The 27601-nt window shown below is 36.6% G+C and overlaps 1 protein-coding gene and 1 non-coding gene across 16 annotated transcripts in view; one reads left to right on the forward strand and one right to left on the reverse strand.

Moving 5' to 3' along the window:
* Atrx (ATRX chromatin remodeler) overlaps positions 1-27601 on the reverse strand; it is a 166631-nt gene that overhangs the window by 11362 nt on the left and 127668 nt on the right. For 13 of the 15 annotated variants that reach the window (XM_038316110.1, XM_038316102.2, XM_038316101.1 and 10 more), the window contains 5 exons: positions 27317-27470; positions 25260-25366; positions 19483-19591; positions 16976-17153; positions 15731-15925 (listed from right to left, as the gene is read on the reverse strand). In XM_038316110.1, coding sequence (XP_038172038.1) covers positions 15731-15925; positions 16976-17153; positions 19483-19591; positions 25260-25366; positions 27317-27470 — 743 coding nt within the window. Of the gene's footprint in view, positions 1-7516; positions 7632-9476; positions 9611-15730; positions 15926-16975; positions 17154-19482; positions 19592-25259; positions 25367-27316; positions 27471-27601 lie in introns of those variants that run through there. The other 2 variants (XM_038316114.1, XM_038316115.1) reach the window with 2 other exon arrangements.
* Positions 18404-18589, forward strand: LOC119805672. The gene has a single exon (XR_005283974.1). It is a non-coding gene; the product is annotated as a U2 spliceosomal RNA (small nuclear RNA).

Consider the following 27601-nt stretch of genomic DNA (forward strand, 5'->3'; position numbering starts at 1 on the left):
AAGTGAAGAAATTTAATAATCCTAGTCCAAAAGCTTTTCCTTTCCCATTTGAAGTCAGTTTCTTCCCCCAGACTCTAATGGGAGAAAAACTAGTGTGTGCAGTAATAAACTGGAGAGCACACTAAATGAATGTCACATTAGACTTGTGTGTCTGGAGTGCCTCCTTTGCTAGAGAACATTAGAAACAGGCCCAGATTTCCAGAGTATTGATGTCAATTAGTGACAACCATAGAACTTGTCACTTCTAGGGAAAGAAAAGGCATGTCTGCTAAGCTGACATTCACAGGAGGTAAAAACCATGTTTAATAAGAATGTTTTTTTCTTTAACATTTGAAGAGCTTGACACTATACTTGGTATCTAGACCTCAAAAGTCTGTTATCGGGTTACAATGATTACATGTGCTACATGCCACTATGAGATAGAGAGCTGTCATTGTAGATTTTACATGACCACAGTTAAGTCTAGATACTACAGTTTTCCAAGTAGGACCTAAATTGGAAATCAAATTTTCATCTCACAGTCTGTAGTTAACATGACCAACTGCTATGATTTTGCAAACATTTGTACTCTCTAAGTCAAACTAGGTACTAGGTATGTTATAACATACACAGAATAGAAATACAAACATAAGACAAGTAAATGATACGAAGGATATAAACATTTAAAAGATATGGATAAGGTCATTCAGTAATTCTAATATTGAATAAATAAAGCTCTTCTGTAACTTCTGTTAAGGGTCCAGAATAATAATACAAAAGCTTAGCTATGCAATCTAGTACCTGAATCTAATAATTCTCGTAAAAGGGGCACAGCTTCAGCTCCTGTCCCTCTTCTTCCTCTAACATGTTAAAAGACCCAAATTTGAATTAGCGAAACTAGCTGACAGTAATAACTCTATTACACACAGAAACTGTGCTACTGAAATTACTATTCTCAATGAAGGCTTGACCCTAGGGAGCTGACAACTTGTTAAATGTGTCCTCAACTCCCAGAAATGTAAAAGAAAATGCCTCATAGGCTTTCCTCTGTAATAGACTCCACAACTAAACTGCCCGAAATTCTAAGGCCAACAATAAAACTGTGTAGTCAACTTATTTTATAAAAGAAAAACCCACATTAGCTTTCTGAATTTCAGATGGTAGATAGGACAGGATTTTAAATACAACATACACATGATCACATAAACAGAAACCATGGTAGTAGTTCAGAAGAACTAAAGCTTTGGCTTATTTTTATATTTTTGATTTTTGAGACAGTTTTTCTGCAGCCTTGGCCGTCCTGGAACTTGCGTGGTAGACTAGCCTGGCCTTGAAGTCAGAGATCCGCTTGCCTCTGCCTCTCAAATACTGGGATTAAAAGCATGTGTCACCACCCACTGCCTGGCCAAAAAGTGAAGTTTTAAATTTTAGTATAAATAGCCATATGTAGCCTGTTGTACTAGACAGTGCAGCTCTAAGGTCGTTAAGTTTCTATCACTTACTAGCCCTATGTCTGAGCACATTATTTTTCTTTATATGTGTATAAAGTGAGTCTACAACTTTTGTGGTGATATATGCGATGGTCACAGACAGAATCCCATCTTATCTGTAAGCAATTATCAGAAAGAATTGAACCGCTCTTTTCACCAAAGTAGTTTCTCCTCTTGGTAAGCTACTAGGAAAACTCCACTGGCATTATTTATCAGTTTTCTAACACCATTTCCAAGAAAATCGTAAACATATAGCTAAGACAGACGAATAAAAGCTGTCTTAAGAATAAGTATCTAATTACACATATACACACAATATGTAATGTATAATACATGTAATTTTGATCTTAAAAATTAAGATATTTAGTTGGGGTTTCTGAGATGGCTCAGTGGCTAAGAGCACATGCTCTTCCAGAGGACTCAAATTTGATTGTCAGAACCCACATCAGGTAGCTCATAAGAACCTATAACTACAGTGTCAGGGGATAAGATGCCTCTAGATTCCATGGATGTGTGCATACATAGACACACACACACACTTAAAATAAATCTTTTGGAAAAAAGAAATCTAGCTGATGATTAACAGATACCTTCCATTATTTAAAGTAAAAAGAATGATAAATCCTAAGCAATTTTTATGTAAGAGTATCAAAAATTCTAGAACTACAGGGGAACTTTACCAGTCAGTGTAATCGCTCCCATTTTGCCAGAGACTGAGGCATGGAAAAAACTTGAATGTTAACAATGCACACAGGTTTATGTAAAGAGATACAGGGCCTGTTTTGCAACTTTTCCTTCTGAATGTTAACTTTGCTCCTTAAAGAATAGGTGGTCCCTTACACAAAAAGATAATTCCACAGATAGTTCACATTAAGGATTCATTTTAAACTGATCTTTGAGTGCTAGATTGAACCCAGAGTCTCATGCATGCTAAACACACACACCACCAGAGTTATACCCCAGCCCAAAATAATTTTCTAAAGGTCCACATAAGTACTTCAGAGATATTAATCCTTTATCCTCAAACTTTCATTTGTCTTCTTCTGTCTTTCTTTTTACTTTGGGCTGGGGCGATGGAGAGGGGAGAGTGTCGTCTATAATCCTAGCACTGGGGAGCCAGGGATTGGCAGATCTCTGTCGGCTAAAGAGCAGCCTTGTCTACATAGCAAGCTCCAGGCAAACCAGGGGTATATAGTCAGATCCTGTCTCAAAAAGGGGAAGATTCTGAAAATTAACCAAGTTTTTCTATGCTTTCTTTGCAGTAAGAAGTCCACACAGCAGACTGTTAAACAGAATATTGGGACAGCTTGATCTCTAAAAGAGTGGGTCAGAAAAACTTAGTCCATAGGATATATTTTAGCATATCAAAAAGTATACTGCTGTAAATTTGAGATGAGAACACAAGTCAGACCCCTGTAAAAATTTATATTTTATATATGCCTATATGGCAGCACTATCCTAAGAACTTCACATGGAACACCCAATGTTCATATCGCTATGAAGGATGTATTACTACACCCAATTTATGGACCACACTACAGAAATAAAGCAACATGGACTTTGAACTTGCAACCATTCTGCTTCAGTGTCTCAAGATGTTGGGATCACAAGCATGCATCACTAGACGTGGCAAGTAGTAAATATTTGTAGTGGATCAAACTCTCCATAAGGAAACAATTTTACAACTCCAGCTCAATCCTTCACCAATGCAATCTTGCAAAATACCCTGGCCAGCAAGGATACATTATATATGATGTAATTTCTACTGGCAATAATTTCTAAGACAGTGTAGCTTGCCAAAGTTTGAGAATATGCTATCTGGAGGTATCATTCGCACGGTAATCTCTATAACCTAAAGAAAGACATGGTGGCCTTGGCTTACTAATTTTCACTGTGTTTTAAAAAAAGGAAAAAGGGGGAAAAAAAGATCCAAAGCAGCACCATAAAGCACTAATAGCAAGTAAATTTTGTGTCGTTTGTAGGAGGGAACCAAAAGTACTCTTTTATTTTAAAAAATTAATTAAAAACTTAGATTCTCTATTAAATAAGATATTCTAAAACCTAAACAAATACTCCAGAAGCACCAGGTAGCTAAAAGACAATTCTTCTATATTATCTAAGAAAGGGGAAAAGAAATCCTTAGTTTATTGGAAACGGTATTCATTCTTTGGCAACTGCGTGCTGCTAGCTTCATTGGAAATGTTGATCAGTTTTGAGTAATTAATGTTATTATTCTGCCAACTGATCTAACTCATCTCTAAGGAAACTCAAGCCTCCAATACATGTTTCTTCTATAATGTAGCTAAGATTATTTCTTTTGGTCCCTAAAAATTTTTATTCACATCAAGTTTTGATCTTATAAGGAGAAAGACCTCATGTGGTGCCTTTATAATGAATTTAAGTCTACCAGACGGTGGTGGCACACGCTTTTAATCGCAGCACTCTGGAGACAGAGACAGGCAAATCTCTGTGAGTTCAAGGCAAGCCTGGTCTACAGAGTGAGATCCAGAACAGGTTCCAAAGATAGAGAAACCCTACCTCCACAAACCAAAAAACGTCTATATTACTTTCAGAGAATTGAACTTAGCAAAATGGCAACACAGTAACAACTATGGAATGAAAGCTAGTAGTGAACATTGGTGTGGTTACCACGTGACAATAAACACACACACACATTTATGTCATCTTTGTGAGGTATAGATATTGTCATTTTCTGAAGCACAGATCAAGTTTATGAGGCTTGCTTAAGACTTCTCTAAGAGTCAGGTATGGTAACTCATTTCTGACATCTAAGCATTGCAGAGGCCAAGATGGGAAGAATGCTATGAATTTAGGGCAGCCTAGGCTACATAGTAAATTCCATGCCAGTTTCAACTACAGAGTGAGACTCTGTCTCAAAACAAACATAGAGGCTATTGAAATGGCTCACTCAGTAAAGGCTGTTCAATCCACATGGGGACCTCACAATACGAAAGGGGAAAACCGACTCCAGTAATGTTTTCCAGATACCTACTCTTATACTGTTGCATCATGCCCCCTCACCAAAAATAAACTTTAAAAGTCAAAGGAAATGACAAGATTTACCTCCAAAAGGGTGTTTAGCAGATGATCTGGAAGAAGGACAAGGCACAAACCAGTTGTTCCTTCCACCTTGTATAAACTATCGCAACAAACACCAACTAAGACACTTTAATAACCTACAAAGTAATGGTACAACTGAAGTAATTCCTCTTAAGCCTGCTGTATTTTCTGGTATTCTATTTTTACTCAGATAAATAATAAGCCTTTTTGTACCAGTTAACATGTATGTGTGAATAATAGTAGACTTTGTTTTATTAAACAAAAAAGATTAAACTTGTAATAAAAGGCAGAAAAGTAAATTACAATGGCATTAAACTTCATATTTCAAATAGAACCTTGGCTTCTTAGAAGCCATCAAAAATTGGGCTCATGTGCCACCATGTGGTTCTTATATCTCAATAGTCAATATATGCAAGCTCAGAGAAAGTTCCTGAAATAAACTGATTAGCAATGATATGTTTTACATTAATCAATTTTAATGAAAAATATTCTACTCTAGCGATAAGAATGACAAAGGCAAAACCTTATATTATCATGTGCTGGCTAATAAAACTGTACAATAACATCTCTGTTCAGTAAACTATGCTTTGAGGTATTAAAGCTTGAATAAAGGACTAAAGACTAGGAGAGAAAATTGTACACAAAATCAGGGTGGAGAAAGCCAACCTAAAGCCTCACTTAGAGTACTTTAACTTAAATCCCCATTTTGTCTTCTCTATAATTACCACCAAGCAGTCCACATTTAAAGAGACATAAAAGTGGTGCAGTGCTGAAAAGGGGAAGTGCAGAAACGCTTCTATGCCAGTTCTACTGGCTTTTGTTTTCTTAATAAAGGGTACGGAACTTAGGCTGTGTATACTGTACTTAAGAGGAAAAAAAACACCTACTTAGGCGCGTATTATGAAATGTGGCCTTGGCCAAGATTTTAATCACTGAAATCTATGCAATCTATAAGTTTATTGCCAGAACAGCATTTTCCCAAAGAAATTTACTTAAATGTTAAAACAAAGGTGAGATATTAATATTTAAGAAACAAATAGTTCACTATCAGTCCCCACCTCCATTATCAATAGAGCCTGGTTTGGCAATTTTTAAGTCTGGTGAAGGCTTAAAAAGACTAAAGAACGTAGCATAAATAATGAGAACTCAGAGACAGATATTGGGGTTCAACCTGATGACCAGGAAAGCAAAGCAGCCAGCCATTGGCTCTTTCCTCTATCTCAGACCAAAAATGGCCATGATCATGTCTCCACAAATCCTGAAGACTCCACACCCCAATGAGTTCCTATCTCTCTATCCTTTATATTCCTCTCTCCACCCAGCCATATCACATATTTCTCCACCTCCCTATTGCTAGGATTAAAAACATGTGATACCAAGTGCAGGGATCACTTTTGAGTGTTTCTCTTTTAGAAAAGATTCAATCTTGTGTAGCCCAGGGTGGCCTTGTAGTCACAGAGATCCGTCTGCCTCTGTCTCCCAAGTTCTGGGATTAAAGTGTGTGCCACCACTCCCTTGCCTGTATGGCTGACTACTATGGGTGCTTTGCCCTCTGATTTTCAGGCAAGCATTATTTATTAAACACAAATAATATAGCACTAATTTTCCCCTTTATTGTATAAAATAAAAAGGCTATAACATATAAGAAAAACTGTATGCAATAAGTACAATAACTATACACAATATGTTCAAGCATTAAGTACATCAACAATATCTAGTCAATTTCCATTTGACAAATTCAGAGAAAATACTCCATATCTATTCTATCTTGGTGAGTCCAAAGCCTTATATCTTATTTACTTTTTATCATAACTTGTTTCCTGTATATGATAAACAAGGAAAACCAAAACTATCTAGTCTACAATTCCTTCAGAAACCCAAGAAGGAAAAATAATATTAACTAAGTAACCATTAAGTGTTATCAAGCAACTTCTAAAAACTGTGAGAAATGACACTTGGCTGCCTGGACAGTCATCCTAAGTTCCTCTGCAATGTTGGGGTATCCATCTTCAGCCTACAAGCCTAGCATAGCTGACAGACTTTTTTGTTAAGGAAGATATTTTGAAAGGCTGTCCCTGCTTGTCTTGACAATGTTTGGCAGTCACTTTCTTTTCTGTCTTGCTTGTTAAATTAGGACAGCATACTGTCAGCAGTTGAGGCAAGGGCATTTTCTTGCCAAGTGGCTTTTGCTAAGAAGAAAGTAAACTCCATGTACAGTTTCTTCAGTGTTCATTATCTTATCTGAAGTAGGTTGGTGCTGCCAGGAGCAGACATGTCTCATTGTCATAAAACAAAAAACCATAATGTGGCTGGAAGTTTCTGTCCCTCACAGTCCTGAAGCCATTCAATCCCAATTAAAGACAGAAGCTTATATTAATTATTAACTGTATGGCCTTTTGCTCAGGCTTATTACTAACTAGATCTTATAACTTAAATTTACCCATAATTCTTGTCAATGTTTAACCACATAGCCAGGTACATTTTCTCAGTAAGGCAATCTCACCTTGCTGATTCTTTATCTGGCTGGTGAATGGCTGTCTGCCTTTCCTTTTCCCAGAATTCTCCTAGTCCTAGTCCTTCCTGTCTGGCTACTGAACAATCAATGTTTTATTAAAACAATATGAGTAACAAATCTTTACAGTGTACAAGAAAATTATTGCACAGTTTCCCTTATTTTCTTTTCGAAACAAAACCCCTGAATCTATTCTCCTTTTTTAGCTTTCTTCTTGACCATTACCCATAACAACTTGTAACCAAAATGCTACACAAAGTCAAATATCCATAATTCATTTTGGGGGAATATGGGTATAGTTTTCCAGACTACTTCCTGCTGACTGGGGGCACTGATAATCTTATGGGAACCCAAAGAAAATTTAGAATTGTGATCAAGTCCTGACTGGAGTATTCTGTGAGGCTTGATCATCTCAGCCAGCAGTCTTGAGGCTGAGAAACTGCAACAGAGGTACTTTGAAATGTTGGATCATCTGGGCCATCCATTCCCATTGGATATTTTTCAGGAGGGTCTTCCTTGATAAAACCTTATTTTTCTTAACCCAGAATGAATCCACAGCCTCTCATTTCCTGTAGAAACAAAAACAAAACTTTTTCTTCAAAGTAACATATCTTTTGACTTTAAATTTTGAAGTCAAGGCATTTTCAAAATATATAGGTTGGATTAATACAGCAGCAGATATATACAAATGTCTTTTAGTTGCTCCTTCCTCCATAATCAAACAATTCAAAAACACAGTAACATACAGTATCAAAATTCTCTGTGTACTTTCCATCTTTACGTGATTTTTAAAAACTATTTCTTTTACTTCTATTTTTAATTTTTGGTTTTTTGAGAGAGGCTTTCGCTGTGTATCTTTAGCTGTCCTAGATCTCACTCTGTAGACCAGGCTACCCTCAAAATCAGAGATCCACCTGCCTCTCCCTCCCAAGTGCTGGCATTAAAGGAGTGCACCACCACACCCGGCTACTCTATTTCTTTTTTCAAGGGCTTTCTCTATCCCTTTTCTTTTCTTTTCCAAGCCTACATATATTTTTAGACACACTATAAACCATTAAGGTGCTTTTTTTCTGTCTGAATCTGTCTTTACCACATATCTCTATCTTTTTCAGAGCACGTCTTTAATCTGTTAAGCGGAATGGCTAGGATTAAAGCTGCAGCTTTGGTGGCTTGACTTCATCCCATTCCTTAGCTTCCTGGGAAACTAGCTTCATGGTGGAGGGACAGGCAGGAGTTACATTTATTGCCACAACTCTGGAGAAAAGATGGTTATGAAGAAGATTGATTTGACTCTGTTCTTCTCTATCTAGAATCCTTTTTTTTCTTTTTAAAAAAGCTTTCTCATGCTTTATGTGGAAATTCTTGCCAATGTTGGGCACAAATTATAGCAGGAATAATAAAAACCCAGAGAAGGATATTGGGGTTAAAGCTGAAGATCAAAAAAGTAAAACAGCCAAGCCACTAGAGAAGTCTTACCTCTAGAAAGGCTGGGTGACTGCAGACAGAGCCCTGATCTTCTGTCTCCTCCCATTTTATATTCACCACTAGTGATGGGATTAAAGACATGTGACTCACTAGGACTGAGATTAAAAATACAAGCCACCACTACCTAAATCTATTTCTGCATTGATGTTGTGTTGCCCAGGGTGACCTTGAACTCACAAAGATCCATATGCCTGTCTCCCAAATCCTGGGATTAAAGTTGTGTGACACCAGTGCCTGGCCTCTAGTGGTTTAGTTTTACCTTCTGACCTTCAAGGTAAGCTTTATTTATTAACAAATAAATAAAATATTGCTGTTATTGAAACATCTTAAATGCCATATTCTGTAGAACTCGGAAGAGTTTGATAATGACCTGTCTATCTAAAATTTACCTTTGTTTGACCCTGAAAACTATAAATTCAATTATAATAGAGGCTTAACTACTAACCTTCATTTCCTTATTATCCCAAGCAGTTGGTAACAATTTAAAAGGACTAGAAATTTGTATTACATTGTCAAATGAGTTGTATAGGTACAATAACTTGAATAAGAGTAGAAATGTATATACAGTATGCTCTAACAAAATTAATCTTAAATTTTTATCAATATACAAAATTTATACAATATACAAGAGTCCAGTCCAATGTAAAACATTTAAAACTAGTAACTGCTCTTTAAAAGCAGATTCATTAATCTACCTTTTTATCTTATCTATAACCTCTGTTTTTACTTTTTAGAGTAGATTCAAAATCTACCATTTTATTCTAACATATCCATACCCCCTTTTTTCTTTTCAAAACAAGAACCTTAAATTTAATTTCTTTTGTTTTGATTTTTTTCCTGGCTATAACCAAAAACAACTTAACCAAACCCAGTCTCTGTGTAATGGGAAAATACAAGGCTTGTCTCAAGTATTGTCTAGAGTAGTCTGTTAGGGTGGATCACCTCAGCTAGCCACCTCAAAATTGTTCTGAGAAGTTTGTAGTCCGAAGCCCATCTTTAGATGGTGTTTTTCAGCTTAGTGATATTATAATACTCCTGAAGGAATTGTCAAAGTCATGGTTCACTGCAGAAAAATGATAGAGACAAAAACCCAAAATCATGTACAGGAAGGTAGATAAAACCTTTTTCTAGAATTAGCACTCTATATGATCATTAATTTCATGACAAAATATATCTTATGACACTTACACCTTAAGAAACGCTGTTAAAGAGTAAAAAACCAAAGGATTATGAGATTAGTGGCCAATAAAAGCCCTTAAAGTTTTGTTTTTCTTCTGTTCCATATCAGGTGGCTCTTCTTACATGAGACACAGATTTTGGATTTCAATTTAATGAGCATGCTTGGGTTTAGAGAATGAGAGAGTCACACTCCAATTCAAAGCCATCTTTAATCTTTAATTGGAGTGGGACTCGAAAAATATCATTTGTATTAATATGTCTATAGAAAATAGAAGAAACAAATATTTGGGAAGACTTATGAAATATTATACTATTTGGAAATGTTATATACCAATAGGCCAATTTACTCTTTTTCTTGAGACTGTTTTTTTTTTTTTTTTTTTTTTTTGGATGATTTGTCCTTTTTCTTCAGATGTCTCATTTATCCAGTGTTCTTTGGGTTCCTTAGTGGGATACTTTTATTCTCCAGAAAAGACAGAAAACCCTTTCCCAACCCTAATTTTGGGGAGGTTCTGTTTTGGCAAGTTATTTCTGATCAAATGAAAAGCATTTGTTAGATTTATAGGTCAGTTTAGATACAACAACCATGCTGCTTGTTAAAAAAAACAATTTGGATGCCAAGATTCTGATGAAATTATTGCTACATTCACACCTGTGTCTATCAGACCTTTTTAATTTTAGTATTTGTTCATTTATAGAAGTTTGCCAAAATACTTCCTTTGTGGTCTTTCCTGAATTTTTTGTTCTCTTCTCTATAGTTATTCTATTATCCAGAGCAGTATGATTTCTTACAGTAGGCATTAGGTTCATTATTGTTCTGGAAAAGAGTCTCCTCTACTATGGCAGGAAATGACTGAACAAGGGGACTAAAAAGAGACCCCTCAACGGAGTTTCTGGATGGCAAAGGATTACATTGAAAAATCCCTTGTTAACCCACATTCATTAGTCCAATGTCGGCCTTTGCCACAACTTCTGCGTAATACAGAAGGGGGGTGTTCTGAATAGATTATGCTTGGAAAAAATAGTTTCTAGAAACAGCCTGTTTACATCCCTTTTAAAGTGACCGTGTTTGCCACAATTGAAACAAAACCTGACATTTCGAGTTTTCTTCAAACTTTTGAAAAATCACTTCTCTTACCAAGAATCATCATGGTCATGAGATTCAATACTAATTGTATCTAGGATCAATTACTCCAAAGATGCTCACCTTGTCTTTAACGGCCTAATTATCCTTCTGCATTGAGAATTAGCATTCTCTCATATTTTTGGTTGTAAGCCTAGCTTTAACGGCTGAGACATTTCTCCAGCCCGAGAATTTGCAGTCTCAAAAGCCAGAGATTCAATCATTGTCTACCTTCTGAGTTTTGGTATCATTATATTTATCACTGATGTCAATCTCTGTAAGAAATCCAGGAGGATTTGTTTCTTTTGGCCCCTGTATGACTTTAGTAAATGATTCAATCTTCTTTCCTACTTCTTCAATTCCATCCCAAGCATTTGAAACTGCTGCATGGCATAAAGTCACAATGTGGCCATCATACAGAGATTCCCTTGCTATAATAGCTATAGTAGCATACAAGAAGTTGATCTTGGGAGATTTCCATACCTCTAGATTTACTCCATTCTTCAACAGTATTAGCCTCTTCTCTGAACCAGGTACTCCACTGTAATTATGGGACATGCTCTAAAACAGCTTTAACCAATTCTATCCAGTTGTTAGGGATAATTCTATTACAAACTGTAATACTCTATCTCAGTCGGCAGAGCATGAAACTATTAAACTCAGGGGCTCGAGCCCCACATTGGGCATCAAATGGAGCATGGATAATAAAAACCTAGAGACAGATATTGGGTTCAAGCTAAAAGCAGACAGCCAATGACACCTCTACCTCAGACTAAAAGAATGGGTGGGATCCTGTCATCATGAATCCTGAAAACTCCACACCCCACATTTCACTGAGTTCCTATCTTTTCCCTTTTATATTCCTCTCTCCAACCAGCCATTAACACTCCTGTCTCCACTTCCCTAGTGATGGGATTAAAGGTGTATGATCCTTAAGTGCTGGGATCACCTTTGTACGAGCTCTGTTTTGTTTTAGACAGATTCAATCTGCTCAGGCTCTTGCTCAGACTTTTTATCCTGAGTTCTCGGGATAAAAATATGTGCCCCCAGTCCCTGGCCTGTATGACTGCTTTGCTTTCTGATCTTCAGGAAAGCTTTATCTATTAAAACACAAATAATACACCACTATAGAAAACCATTATAAAAGGATGGACTGAAGCTAGTATTCCAGGTTTTTGTTTGTTTTGTTTCATTGAGTTGGTTTTTGTTTGTTGTTTGTTTTTTGCCAACTGAACTCAAACTGAAATTATCTGAGAGGAGGAACCTTTAAAATGCCACCATTAGATTGCTGAAGACAAGTCAGAAGGCCTTTTCTACATTGAGTATTGGTATGAGAGGTACCAGCACACTGTGATTGGTATCAGTCCAGAGCAAGTGGTCCAGAGGTGTATAAGAAAGCAAACTGAGATGATCAGGGGGAGCGAGCAAGTAAGCAGCACTTTTCTATGGTCTCTGTTTCAGCTCCTGCATCTCAGTTTCTACCTTGACTTCTATTGATTACTAAACCTGTAAACCAAAGAAACCATTTCTTCCTAATGTTGCTTTTGGCCTTGGTGTTTTATCAATGCAATAAACACCATAACTAAGAGAGCTGAGTATATAATTCAAACCAGTAATCCCAGCCTTTAGGATGCTGAAGCAGGAAGATTACTAGGTATTCAAGAACAGCCTGAGCAATATAGTAAATTCAAGGTGAGTCTAAACTATAGAGCAAGATCTGAGATTAAAAAAAAAAAAAAAGAATATACACATTTAGGACACATGATTCGGAAGACCCTAAAATTAAATCACTAAAATAAAATATTATCATTGGCAACAACAATGAAGAATCCTGTATGCAGATTTAAGGAGATATGAGTAATGTGATAAGGTGCTGAATGAAGCTGACTACTATGATAGTTTCAAGAAGGAACTGAAGACACGATATAAAGGGCTAGTGTGAGGCTTAGGAGTAAAGCATTTGTGGAACAAGGGCAACGTACTGGGTTCAACCCCAGCAACACAAAAAGACCTACACAAAACCAAATACAAGGTAAAACAAACCAATTATCTTCCTTTCAGAAATCTACCTTGAGTTACTAATGGAGTGAGACTACGCATTCAACTGTAACCAAACTTTTCAATGACAGGAGATCACTAAGGAAAGATGGAGTTTTTTTTAAAAGGCCAGAACAATATGCCAGTGTTACAATTCTCACTATGGAAGACAGCAATGGAAGAATGTAGTTCTTATCTTTAAAGAGCTAGAAAAATAAGAAACCAAATCACAGTCAAGTGATTAATAAACAAAGTCTGAGACATCAAATCTAATTAGAAAGTTGCAAAGTACAACTAAATAGTAACAGAAATATAAGAGAAGAATTGTGTAATAAAGAGGATGTGATAAGGCAGAAAGACATAACATATCGGGGAAATAAAAGTTGGGTACTTTCAGGAAAAATAACTCATCAAAAGACATACTACTTAATAACTATTTAGATAACACTAGCTAATAAATTTAATAAAAATGAAGAAGGTAAATTATTTATAATGGTCTTAAAAATAAAAAAACACAAAATAAAAATCAGAACAAAGGAGGGTGTAAATACCATAAAAAAACAAAAGAGAAAAAGAACATAAAGTTGGTTCAGTAGGGAGGTGTAGAGGAGCTGGAAGGAGTTGGGAGAAGGAAGAAACCATGATCAAAATATACTGTATGTAGCTGGGTGCTGGTGGCACATGCCTTTAATCCCACCACTCAGGAAGAAGAGGCTGGTAAATCTCTTTGAGTTCAAGGCCAGTCTGGCCTATTAAGCAAGTTTCAGGACAGCCAGGGCTACACAAAGAAAGTCTGTTTCAACCATCCCATATATATTTAAATAAATTTTAATTAAACAAAAAGAATAAAAAAGTATAGATAAAAGGGACTAGGGCCACATTTTTACTGTAATAATAGGAAGTAGATTTGATGTATCTTTAATAAAAGCAAATTCAAAAGACAAGAGATGTTTCACTAAAAATATCAAAATAAATACTATCAAAATATTGGCATGATGAAACAAACTTGTAAATACAAGCCTAAGGAACAAATATAACATTTATTGAATAACTATACCGTACCTGCCCCACTATAACCACCTTTAGGTCTGCTATTACCTTTCACCTACATCATATTAATAGTATCTTAACAAGTTTCTTAACATCTATTTTACTTTCTTCAGTTTATCTTCTACACTGATATACAAAATTATTTTTCTAAGATAGAAAATATTTCTGTTTAAAATTTAATAGATTCCACAGCCATAATGATTCCTAACTTAAGTACTGTGATCACAATTCCCCTCTGCCTTGGAGCATTTTTTTCTTCTCTTGCCAAGCCTACTTCTGTACTGCCACTGTGAACTTAAGAGTGCAATGATCTGATTTCTTGAGGCTCCCAAAACTTGTACCATTTTATGCGCATTTCTTTTGCCTGTCCTCCCTGTAATCTCAGCAGTGCCATAGCCACACACTTCTATTTTCAACATTTCTTCAAGCCTTCTTCAAGCAAGTCCTCTCCCTAACTTTTCCCAATGAACTGGGTATTCCTTTTATATGCCTGTATAGATTTCTAATATACAACCCAGAATATTCATTTTGTTACTTAAGGCAAGATAAAAAACTTACTAAACTTATAATGAAGTGCATAAAAGCAAAGGGACTCTACCCAAAAGGGGATGCAGGCTTGAGTGTCTTGCTGTTTTGGCCTACCTGATCTCATTTAGTCATACATTGCTAGCCCTGAATCATCTCTGTGAAATAGCAAACACAATTATGAAAACGAATTTCAAGTTTTACCTTTTACCTTTACTGATTAGAGACTGTTGCTTGCAAAAAAAAGAATTTCCTTCCTAACCCTATTTGCTTTACTTGAATGTGCAAAACCACATGAAGAACTAATAAATACTTTTACAAGTGACAGAAGTTATACTGTTGTAGTGATATGGCACCCAGATAGCTTCTTTCCTAATTCTCTTAATGTTAATGATTTTTTTTTTTTGAGACAGGGTTTCTTAGTGTAGCTTTGGAGCCTTCGTGGAACTTACTTTATGTATGTAATTTTATTTTTTTTTTAAAGAACCTCCACTCCACTTTAATCCCAGCACTCAGGAGGCAGAGGCAGGAGGATCTTTGTGAGTTCGAGGTCAGCCTGGTCTATGTAGTGAATTCCAGGACAGCCAGGGCTATACAAAGAAACCCTGTCTCAAAAAAACCAACAAAATCAAAGAACCTCCTTACTGTTTTGAGTTGTAGCTGCACTAATTTACATGCTTACCAAAAGTGTACAGGGTTCCCTTTATCCACATTCTCACCAATACTGACTACTTCTTATTCCTCGGATTCTTAGCTACCCTAACAGATATGAGGTAGAATCTCATTATGTTTTTGATTTGCAGATCCCTAACAAGTAGTGATGATGGGAAATTTCATAAACCTATTTGCTGACTCTTAATTGCTCTATGAGAGAAAAAAAGGTTAAAGAACAGACAGCTAACTTACTAGTAGATTAGTCAAATATACATGCCTTCAATTTAAAGCTTAGGAAAACACATTTTAATGATTTCCACTCAGATTTCTGATTAGATTTCTTTCTGGGTGGTGGAAATGTTATTTGGCATAAATAATGTTTATGGTTTTCAGAAATATTATCTTCTTTGTGGTGTTGTATTGATAAGTAATTAAGCATTCTTTCACTTATAATCATATAGACGGAAGTTTGTTAAATATAAATTTAGTCTCTGAAAATCTATGAAGTACACACAGCCTTAATCAGAACACTCATCTTCATTGTAGTTGTACAATTTCCTTGGTCCCTGTTGGCATTTGATTTGTTAGTTAACCTAATAATCTGAAAAGACATACCTTTGGCAGCATGGGGGTATCCCTTTTCTTCTTCTTTTCTGAATTGGGGTCATCTAATAGGTCTGGCTCAAAAGTATAAAGTTCAGTAAGCTCATTCATGGTAAAATGACGTTCAACCTGCTGTTGATCAACAACTCGGAAAGACAGTGACTGCTTTGTTACCTGTCGATCATAAATCTTATCTTCCATGGTTCCCTTTGTTTTAAAAAAAAGAAACAATACACAGAAAAATTTGGTCAACATAAAACTTATGAATAAATCTAGTTACAGGTTAATATGAAATGCTAAAATTTCAAGGTCACATGTTGCCACAAAAAATCCCTAACAATGTTAGTCCATTCATGACAGAATTCATCTAGTCTAGGAAACTTACTGTCTTAATTTGTCATCAAGTTAATAAAATTTGACTATGAAGAGTTATTCTAAATTATCTGACCAAAATGGATTTGTGGCCTGCTTTGAGATAATTCTATACTCTGTGAAAGTCAAAGAGCAAGCAGATATCAGGATAAACAGAAATAGAAGGTACAAGAAATAAGAATTTAGATAGGTACTAAAATTAAAATATGAGAAACCAGATTTTTAATGTGATATATGATAGGCTAACAATATGCAAAACGTCCTATAGTTCAAATATGGCTTTCTAAAATTCAGTATAAACTAATATATTGACATATACTATACATTACTTATAAACTAAAATACAAAGAAGCTGTACACATATCACACTAAAGAAGATCAAGTAAGTAAATATCTGCTAGTAAATACCGGGCTGTAACTTAGAAAAGCCCAGATTTGGGTTCAGGTGGAGAGTATATGTCCTACCTGCTCCTGAAACAGATGTGTCAGTTAAAAGGGCACCTTGACTCTACAAACACAAGTGACTTTGAAATGCATCTATTTCTTGAATTTTAATGAATTTTATTAAATCTGAATTCTGAGGGGAGTTGATTTTGTTTTTAAACAGAGGTCTCACTATGTAACCAAGATTGTCATTGAAAGCACCACCATCCTACCTACAGGTCCTATGTGCTGGGACCACAGCTGTGTAGCACCACATCTGGCTTCTGTCTGACCTAACTTGATATCAGTTTTATTTATAGAATATTTTCAAATATGTCTCTTTCTAAGAGACCTATGCTGGGCATGTCTAAAGTATTATCAGTTTCATCTGTATATGTTCTGCACCTCTAGATTATTAACATCAACGTCTTAGTATAAAAAGAATGCAAATGACAAACCTACCTGAGCTAAGAACCTATACACATAAACAGGCTTAGTTTGTCCAAAGCGATAAACTCTGAATATACTCTGGATGTCATAAGATGGATTCCAAGAAGCATCAAATATAATCACTCTATTAGCAGCTACCAGGTTAATTCCAAGAGACCCTGCTTTGGTGGAAATGATAAACAATCGCCCTCTAAAAATGAAAATGTACAATAAATGCTTAGTTATTATGACTTTAATATTATAAAAGTACACATACACCGTATTCTTTAATAAGACAAACCAACTTCCCACAAAAAACAATTGTACTATTATATTAATTATAGTAATATTATTAATATTAAAACCTACAATAATTTGTAATTAAAGATGACTTAAAGATTAAGAGGGGCTGAGGGAGGGGATAGAATATGATCAAAATATAGTATGTATAAAATTGGCTTAACAATAACAAGGTGAACCCAAAGAAAAAATATATAAATCCTCCTGGAAATTGGAAGCAGACAAGAAGACTGGGCAAAAGTTGGGAGCATGAGGGTGGGGATAAGATGGGGGTGGGGTTGGGGGAAGGGGAGAAGAGGAGAGAGAAGGGAGCATGGAAAGACTGGGGAGAGCTTGGGGGAGTGGGAGGGTGGAGATTGAGGAAGGGCGGATACAGAAGCAAGGAAGAAGATATCTACATTAAGGGAGCCATTTTAAAGTTGGCAAGAGACTTGGCTCTAGAGGGAAACTCAGATGTCCATGGGGATGTCCCCAGCTAGGTCCTTGGGCAGCAGAGGAGAGGGTTCCTGAACTGGCCTTGCCCCACTATAACACTGATGATTATCTCGAATATCACCATAGAATCTTCGTCCGGCGATGGAGATAGAGACAGAGACCCACATCAGAGCACTGGACTGAGCTCCCAAGGTTCAGTTGAAGAGCAGAAGGTGGGAGAAGATGAGCAAGGAAGTCAGGACCATGAGGGGTTGGTTCATCCACTGAGACAGTGTGCCTAATCTAATGGGAACTCACCAAATCCAGCTGGACTGGGATTGAACGAGCATGCGATCAAACCATACTCCCTGAATGTGGCTGACAATGGGGGCTGACTGAGAAGCCATTGATATAGGCACTGGGAATTGTTTCTACTTTTTTGGGACCCTAGTCTATTTGGATGCACAACTTCCTAGGCCTGGATATAGGGAAAGGGCCTTGGACTTCCCACATGGTAGGGTACCCTGCCCTCTCTTAAGTCTGGAGAGGGAGGGAGGAGGGTGAATGGAGGAGCTGGAAGGGAATGGAAGGGGGGGGGTGGAAATTTTTAAATGGAAAAATTAAAAAAAATAAATAAAAGAAAAAATAAATAAAATTGACTTAAATAAAAAAGTTATCAATATACATATTAAAATTAGTTCTGCATCATTTATGATTGAAGAAAAGCAAAGTAAAAATCACTGCAGGATTGTTTCTCAGGCTTTTGGCAAAAATCAAATATAGTCTGTTATCAGTTTAATATCCAATGTATACTCTAACAAAGGAGAGCATGTTATATGGATTTTTAGAGCTAAGAGATAGAATAGGAATAGTTTATGACCACTCCATGCATCGACCAGATATTGCAGTTCCTCCAGGAACAGTGCACCACCTTTGGAGAACATGAATGAATGAATGAATGAATGAACAAACTAGATTTTGTAAAACATGAAAATACTAAGTTGCAAGAAGAATGTAGAATCGCAGTGTCATATACATTGCTAAAAGTACAAACCATAAAGTCACTGTGGAAAACTGACAACCTCATAGATAAAGATAAAATTAGCTAGGCAATGATGGTGTACTCCTTTAATCCCAACACTCAGGAGGCAGAGGCAGGAGGGTCTCTGTGAGTTCAAGGAAAGCCTGGTCTTGAGAGCTAGTTCAAGGACAGCTAAGATTATAGACAGAGAAATGCTGTCTTTAAAAAAAAAATTCACAAAAAGAACAGAAATTACAATACTCAGATTGCATCACACATAGGGAAATAGCATTGAGGAAAAAACTTATACAGGAACATTCTTAATAGCTTTAATTCCAAAACCTGGGAAGAATTCAATGTCCCTGAGAAGGCAATGCTACATACACTGTATAAATCCCTATGATGACCTAGAATTCAAAAATAATCAGGAAATAAGCATAAAATCACAAATAGATTTTTGAGACAAAATCTTACAATGTTGGCCTAGCTGGCTTGCAAATTGCTACATAGATGAGGCTGGCATTGAACCTACAAAGATTTACCTGTTTCTGTCTCCCAAATGCTGGAATTAAAGTATGTGCTACCATATCTGGCACAAATAAATACATTTCAGTAGGTAAAAGAAGTGAGACTCGTATTGCTACAATGTAGAGGATTCTATTAACAAATTTTTGGAATGAAGAGTGTGATTGACCTGGTTTGGGCCTTAATTTCATCATTTATTAAAAATGAGAGGATATATTAAAAATCTAATTTTACTGAAACTACATTTAAAATATATATACATATAGAACAAGCAGCATACCTCACATTGGTTTCATCATTAAATTCCTCGGCCCACTTTTTCCTTGACTGTGCAGTAGTAGAACCATCCAAGCGGTAATAGTCAATATTCCGGAGCCACTTCCCTTCACCTGAAAATGTAAGCAGAAAACTCAAAAGAGGAATTTGGTAGATTTTCTTCCTTGACTATCACTGAAAAAAAAGATGGCCAGATTCTTGCTACAAAGCTTGACCTGAATTTGATCCACCAGGTTGAAAGACAAAGCTGAACTCAAATTGTTTTCTGACCTCCACTCACATCCCCGCACATGCACACACTAAATAAATGTAATAAAAAAAACTTTAAGTGGATGATAGGTCAGGCATAATACTACATGCCGATAATCCCAGCACTAGGAGGTCTAACCGAGAATTTCAAGTTCTGAATCTGAAAAACTTCTGTAAAGCAAAGGACAACATCAAAAAGACAAAAAGGCAGCCTACAGAATGGGAAAAAAAATTTCACCAACCCTATATCAGACAGGACTGATCTCCAAAATATATAAAGAACTCAAGAAAATAGACATCAAAATTCCAAATAACCCAATTAAAAAATGGGCTACGGATCTAAGAGAATTCTAACAGAAGAATCTCAAATGGCTGAAAGACACTTAAGAAAATGTTCAACATCCTTAGCCATCAGGTAAATGCAAATCAAAACAACTCTGAGATACTATCTTACACCACTCAAAATGGCTAAGATCAAAAATATCAATGATAGCTTATGTTGGAGAGGATGCAGAGTAAGGGGAACACTACTCCATTGCTGGTGGGAGGGCAAACTTATACAGCCACTTTGGAAATCAGTATGGCGCTTTCCCAGAAAATTGGGAATCAACCTAATGCACAACCCAGCAATACTACTCTTGGGCATATACCCAAAGGATGCTCAATCATACTATAAGGACTCTGCTCAACTATGTTCATAGCAGCATTATTCGTAATAGCCAGAACATGGAAACAACCTAGATGCCCCTCAACCAAAGAATGGATAAATAAAATGTGGTACATTTCTAATTTATACAATGGAGTACTACTCAGCGGCTTAAAAAAATACCAATGAAATTTGCAGGCAAATGGATGGAACTAGAAAAACCATCCTCAGTGAAGTAACTCAGACCCAGAAAGAGGAGCATGGTATGTACTCACTTATAAGTGGATATTAGACGTAAAGCAAAGGATAACCAGCCTACAGTCCTCAACCCCAGAGAAGCTCGGTAACAAGGAGAATCCTATGAGAAACATATATAGATCCCCCCTGGAAAGGGGAAACAGACAAGATCTCCTGAGAAAATTGGGACATGGAGATGGAGGAGGAATGGGAGGAGGAAGGAAGAAGGGGAAGGGGAAAGGATTAGTTGAGGAAACGGGATAGTAGAGATGAGGGAAGGACAGAGAGGGATAACAAGGAAAACGTTATCTTGATTGAGACATTATGGGGTTAGCAAGAAACCCGGCACTAGAGAAGTTCCCAGGAATCCACAAGGATGACCCCTGCTAAAACACTAAGCAATAGAGAAGAGGGCACCAAACTGGCTGTGTCCTATAGTCAGATTGATGAATATCTTAAATGTCATCATAGAAGCTTCATCCAGCAGCTAATGGAAACAGATACATGCAACGGGATAATGCTGTTGTACCCTGTAAAGGCTTGTCACTTTTATTGGTTTATTAAAAGACTGATTGGCAAGTAGCCATAAAGAAAGTAAAGAAGGGGTGACCAGACTAGGAGAATTCTGGGAAGAGGAAAGGCTCAGTTTAGAGTCGCCACCTAGATGCAGAGGAAGCAAGATGAAAATGCTGCAGTGAGAAAAGATAGCAAGCCATGTAACTAACCATAGTTAAGAATTATGGGCTAATTTAAGTTGTGAAACCTAGTTAATAATAAGCCTGAGCTAATAAGCCAAACAGTTTATAATCAATATAAGTCTCTGTGTGTTTCTTTGGGACTGAAGTTGTGAGATTTTTGTTTCCAGATGCAGAGATCTACAGCAAAGCACTATGCTGAACTACCAAAGTCCAATCAAAGAGAGAGAGGAGCAATAATATGCATAAAGGGGTCAATACCATGATGCAGATACCTACTGAAATAGCTTAAGTGAGTTAATGGGAGTTCAGCAACTCCAGCCTGACGCAGGGGAACCCACCATAAGACCAAACCAGGTCCTCTGAATGTAGGGGAGTTGTGTGGCTTGGGCAGTTTTGGGGGCCACTGGCAGTGGGACAGGATTTATCCCCTACTGCTTATACAGGTTTTTGGAACCTATTCTCTCTAGATGAATATCTTGCTCGGCCTAAATATAGTGGAAAGGGCCTTAGCCCTGCCTCAAAGCAATGTGCTAGACTTTGCTGACTCCCCATGGGAAGCCTTACTCTCTCTGAGGAGTGGATGGGGATTAGAGTGGGGGGGAGGTAGAGGGAGCAGGAGGAGGGGAGGAAATGGAAACTGGGATTGGTATGAAAAATGAGAAAAGATCTTTTTTTAAAAAAAATAAATATATAAATTTTAAAAATTTTAAATGGATGGTAGAGCAGGCATAATAGTACATGTTTATAATCCCAGCACTAGGAAGACTGATGGAGAATTTCAAGTTCAGGTCAGGCTAGTACTCCATAACTAGACATTCTCAAAAATCAAAATAAAATAAATAAAGATATAGCTAAGTTGGTAAAGTGCATGAAGCCCTGGATTCTTAGTACGAAAGAAAACCAGATGTGGTAGAGAGTAAATGCATACAATTTCAGCACCACTTGGGAGGTAGAGGCAAGAGGATAAGAACTTCAAGGCCAGGCTCAGATAGGGTGAATTTGAGACTATATATTTAGGAACAGAAACAAACTGAGTTAATGGCTCATGGCCTGTGCAAATATGAGGATCTGAGTTCTGATCCCTAGCACCCAGGCAAAGCTGGGCATGGTGATGGACTCCATGGTGATGGACTCCATGGTGATGGATGCTAAGGGCTTACTGGCCAGTCAGCCTAGCTGGATTTGTGAGTTCCTGTCAGTGAGAGACTTTGTTTCAAAAAATAAGAAAGAGTGACTGAGGAAGATATCTGAGGCTGACTCTGATCCCCAGGTACTCAGAGGCACTTGGGTACAGGTACATATCTACACACGAAAACCAAACAGGAAGATAGGTTACATTACTGCACAGATGAGCAGCATACTCTTCTAGCATGTACAAAGCCCTGAGGTTCTATCCTCAGAAAACAGAAATGAGTATCTATTCTTATTGTACAAAATATATCCTTCCCCCATTTCCAGTGTTGTATTGAGGCAAGGTTTCACCCCATAGTCAAGACTGCCAACACAATCCTTCTAGTCTCTGCCTTCCTAGTGCCAGAATTACAGTACTGTCATTACATCTAGCAGAAAGATGGTCCTTTCCAAAAGAAGGGATAATTAATTACATCATGAATAAATTCACCACACTGGCTCTGGTGGCTCGTGCCTGTAAATCCTAGTACCTTGCTCAAACAAAAGGTAGAAAATACCTAAGAAATGTCAACCTCTACCCTTACTGGCCTGGAACTTTAGGTCAGTACCTAAAACTCTCAAGATTCTGGAGTTCTCTGACTTTTGATATTTTGCACAGACAGCTAGATTATAATTTCTAATCTGAATCTGATAATATAAATTAAAACCCACATATTCCAAATTCCAATACTTAAAAAACTTCAAATTCCCAAACACTTTTTAATTTGCAACTAGGGTTATATGTGTTTGATAAAGCTCTACCATGAATTTACTCTGGTGTTCCTTAAATCTAATGTACACAATACACAGTGCCAATCCTAGGAGTAATAAAAATAGTCACTTAAAAGACTCCATTGGTAGTTGTAACCAATGCTTGCAAAGACAAATTATAAAATTAGAAATAAACTGAGCCAGGCAGTGGTGGTACATGCAGCACTCAGGAGACACAGGAAGGTGGATCTCTCTGACTTTGAGGCCAGCCTGTTCTACAGAGCCAGTTCCAAGTCAGACAGGGTTAGAAAAACTTGCCCCGAACTCGATGATAAAAAAAGGAACCAAATTGATAAGCATGTTAAAAAAACAAAAGTAGGTCAACTTTACTAGTAATCAGGAAAAAAATATAAATTAGCCTAATGAAGAAACACCCAAAAAAAAAAGTCAAGGACTTTGTGTAAAAATGGTGATTTACAAGCTGCCTCTGAAATACAAGGATCAGAGTAACTGCCAGGCGGTTGTGGTGCACACCTTTAATCCCAGCACTTGTGAGGCAGAGGCAGGAGGATCTCTGTGAGTTCAAGGCTGGTTTGGTCTATAGAGTGAATTACAAGACAGTCAGAACTATTATACAAAGAATTCCTGTCAGAAAATCAAAGAAAGAATCAGAGTAACCAAGGGCTTTATTCTGAAGAGAGAAGTGAGGGAAAGCATAAGGAAACATGACAAAGTAGACAGGACAGTTGAAAGGCATAGAGAAAGAGAAAGGTTACACATACAACCATGGGAAGCAACCTAAGCCCACAGCTCAGCTTCCAAGGTCTGATTACCTACTATGTGTTGGTTTTTGTTTCTTGTGGTCCTGGAGCTGAAACTTGCTTTGTACATCCAAGTTGCATGCTCTATCACTGAGCTACATTTCCAGACGCTTCAATAAGTTTAATAAAGAATTGACCTGTAGAACTATGACAGCCTGGCAATTCCATTCAAAATATTAGAAAATTCGTGTTTAAATATACAAAAACTCAAAATAGTCAAAACATCACCGTTTACAATAGCCCAAAGGTGAAAACATACCCAGTATCAATGAATGACTGATCAAATGTGAAATGAGGCAGACAGTGGGATGATGGGGGATTTCCCTCTGTATGGTGTGAGTACCGTTAATGAAGAAAGAAACTGCTCTGGACCTATAACATGACAAAACATAGGTAGGCAGAGAAGACAGAACTGAATGCTAGAAGAGCGGAGAGAGAGATGCCATGGAGCCGCCACCAGAGTCAGACATGCTGAAACTTTGCCTGTAAGCCACTCCTACGTGGTGATATACAGATAAATAGAAAAATTAATATAAAAGTTAGCCATTAAGAAACTAGAGCTAATGGGCCAAGCAGTGATTTAATTAATATGGTTTCTGTGTAACTATTTTGGTTCTGGGTGGCCAAGATGAACAAGCAGCCTTGTCTAACAGTGGGATATTACATCACACACAAAGTATAACTTAATAACACCTGCCACAAATAGAATAAATAGCATTGAATTTAGCTCACAACATGAAAGAAGTTAATAATGAAAGACTGTATTATTACCATATTAGATTTTTGATAAATGGATTTTAGCAGATCTTGGCACAAAAGAATAACAGAAAAAAAATACATTAATATAATTCATTGTAGAAGTCATTTTACTATTTGTATCCCATAAACATCATACCTTAAATATACAAAAGAAAGATTTAAACAAAAAAAAAACAAAATAAAACAAAATGAGCAAGCATAATAACTAATGCTGTGATGCCCTCATGCACAAAGTTGAGGCCAGAAGATCGTGATTTTGGGGCCAGCCTAGTTAAACACCAAGAACCTGTTAAACAGGGGATAAAAGGGGAAGAAACAGAGATGATACATAGCTGTCTGTGAATAAACACAAGGAGAAAATACAAGATAATTCTGAATGTCAGGGTTGTGAGAAATTGGATAGTTTGGTTTCCTTTATCCTTAAAATGTTTATATATGCTCAAGTGAGTGTTTTAAAACTTATAATAATGTAGGCATGCTTATAACTTACCTTTATAAATAAGAGGTTTATCTTTATCTTCTGTTTTCTCCCTACTAGCCAATTCGAGAAAATCTTCAATCAAGTCCAAAGATATGAGCGACTGGCTAAAAACAAGACTTATAAAAAAAAAAAACAGACTAGTGTTCATGGATTAGAAGATCAATCCAGTAATTATTTCTCCTAATTAAGTATTAATACAAATATCTTATAATTAAAATCAAAAAGGTTCAGCAAGATATACATTGAAAAAAATTAAAAAGCTGACTGTAAGATTTGTATGAGTGTTAGGCACAAGACAAACAAGCAAACAAAAAAAGCAACTGAAAAGATAACTTAGCTCTAAATCACCAAAAGGCAGGAGAATATCAATGGAACAGAGCCTATCTGGACACAGACATAGTAACAGTTCGGTTGTCTCAGTTGTCTTCCCCAGAATCAAACACCATACTGAATCAATTAATTCTGAACCACAAACTAAGTTCTTGATGGAACCCAAGTTCCTAGAAATGCTATTTAATTGCTATTAATATAGAATTTGGACAATTATTCTAGACAAGAAGTCAGCCTGAACCGATAAGCAGTAAGACTAGTCTGGGAATCACTGAGCTAAGAACCATGCAAAGAACAAATGTCAAAATACTAATAACTGTTTCCTAGCTGCAAATAACATAAAGAAAAGTTGATATCTGATTTACAAAAAAATGTTCATACCTGCACAAGACATTTTGGTTTTACCTACTTTATTAGCATTTCATATAAAAATATAAAGAGCAGCGGGGTGGTGGTTGCATGCACCTTTAATCCCAGCACTTGTGAGGCAGAGGTAGGCGAATCCTTGTGAGTTTGAGGCCAGCCTGGTCTACAAGTGCTAGTTCCAGGACAGGCTCCAAAGTCAAACAGAAACCCTATCTCAAACCACCCCCCTCCAAAAAAAAAAAAAAGAAAAAAAAGAAAGGAAATATAAACAGCAATATAAGACTGACAATATGGTTCAGTGGGTAAAATAGCTTGCCATCATCAGTCCAGACAAGTTGACTTCAATCCCTGGGTCCCAAAATGATGGAAGGAAATATCCGATTCCCAAAGTATTCTTACTTCCTCACATGTGCTATGGCATAGGCAACATTCACACATATAATTAGAAACTTTTAAAAAGCAATACCCACAAAAACAGATCATTGGGGATAGATAGACTTTATTATCTACTTCCTGGTCCCTGTGAAAAATGGCAGCTACACACTGCCTTTGCCATGCATATCCCTTTATGATGAATGGACTAAAAACCCCTCTGAAACCATGAGCAAACTCTCCTCCTTTAAGCTGTTTCTATGAGGTATTTTGTTACAACAATGAGAAAGTGAGTAAGACAGATAATATCCAAAAAATTGAAGGTGCTAATGATCAAGCCCAGTAGTCTTCTATACACTAGGCAAGCACTCTACCACTAAGCTATAGACACCCCTAAGCTCTCAAATTGATTTTAAACCACAGAAACTGATAACAGAAAAACATATCTGTAGTATCTTTCTCCACCTGTACAAACTCTAAACTCAGGTATCTACTTCCTACTTTTCATCTTTCATAAATAACAAAAATTATTCAAACTTAGCATGTCCCAAAGAAAATTCTTTATTTCTTCTAATGTACTTGTTTAGTCTATAGCCCTCTTTATTTTAGTAAATAATACCATAATCCACCAGTCATCTAAATTGCAGATCTAGTAGTCGTTCTTTGATTATTTATTCCCCATATTTAATCTATCAATTCCTATTATTTCTAAACCAAAGCATAACTTTTACCAATTAATCCCAGTACCTAGGAGGCAAAGGCTGAAAGACTATTGAGTTTAAGATCACCCTGAACTATACAGTAAAAACCCTGAAGCACTGAAGAAAAAACTTGATTATGTACTCAGAAACAGATACTGTTTATACTGTCATTACATTGTAATAATAAAAGATACTTTACATGAGAAGAAAACACTAGATTTGTTTAAATAAGCTTTATAAACAATAGTAAGGATACTAAAAAGTTCATTTATATAATAGATATATGAAAAAGCTTACACTTTATCCCCAATTTCTTCTGCCATTCGAAGAATTTCAAAAAGAAGTACCATTTTTCCAGAATGCTCTAAAACCTCAGCATCAGCATCTGTAACAAAATCTTTGTACCAATCTGGAGCTGGACTACTTGGGTTAGAAGTGGAAGTAGTTTTACCTAAATAAAATAAATAGAACATAAGTAAGTATATTAATCAGAAAAAAACTGAATGAGACCAAAAGAAGCAAAACAAGCCAGAGTAAGAAGGGTAAGAGACTGATGAATATTTGGTACAGGGACAGACAGAT

Source organism: Arvicola amphibius, chromosome X (assembly GCF_903992535.2).
Source record: "Arvicola amphibius chromosome X, mArvAmp1.2, whole genome shotgun sequence".
Lineage (NCBI taxonomy): Eukaryota > Metazoa > Chordata > Mammalia > Rodentia > Cricetidae > Arvicola > Arvicola amphibius.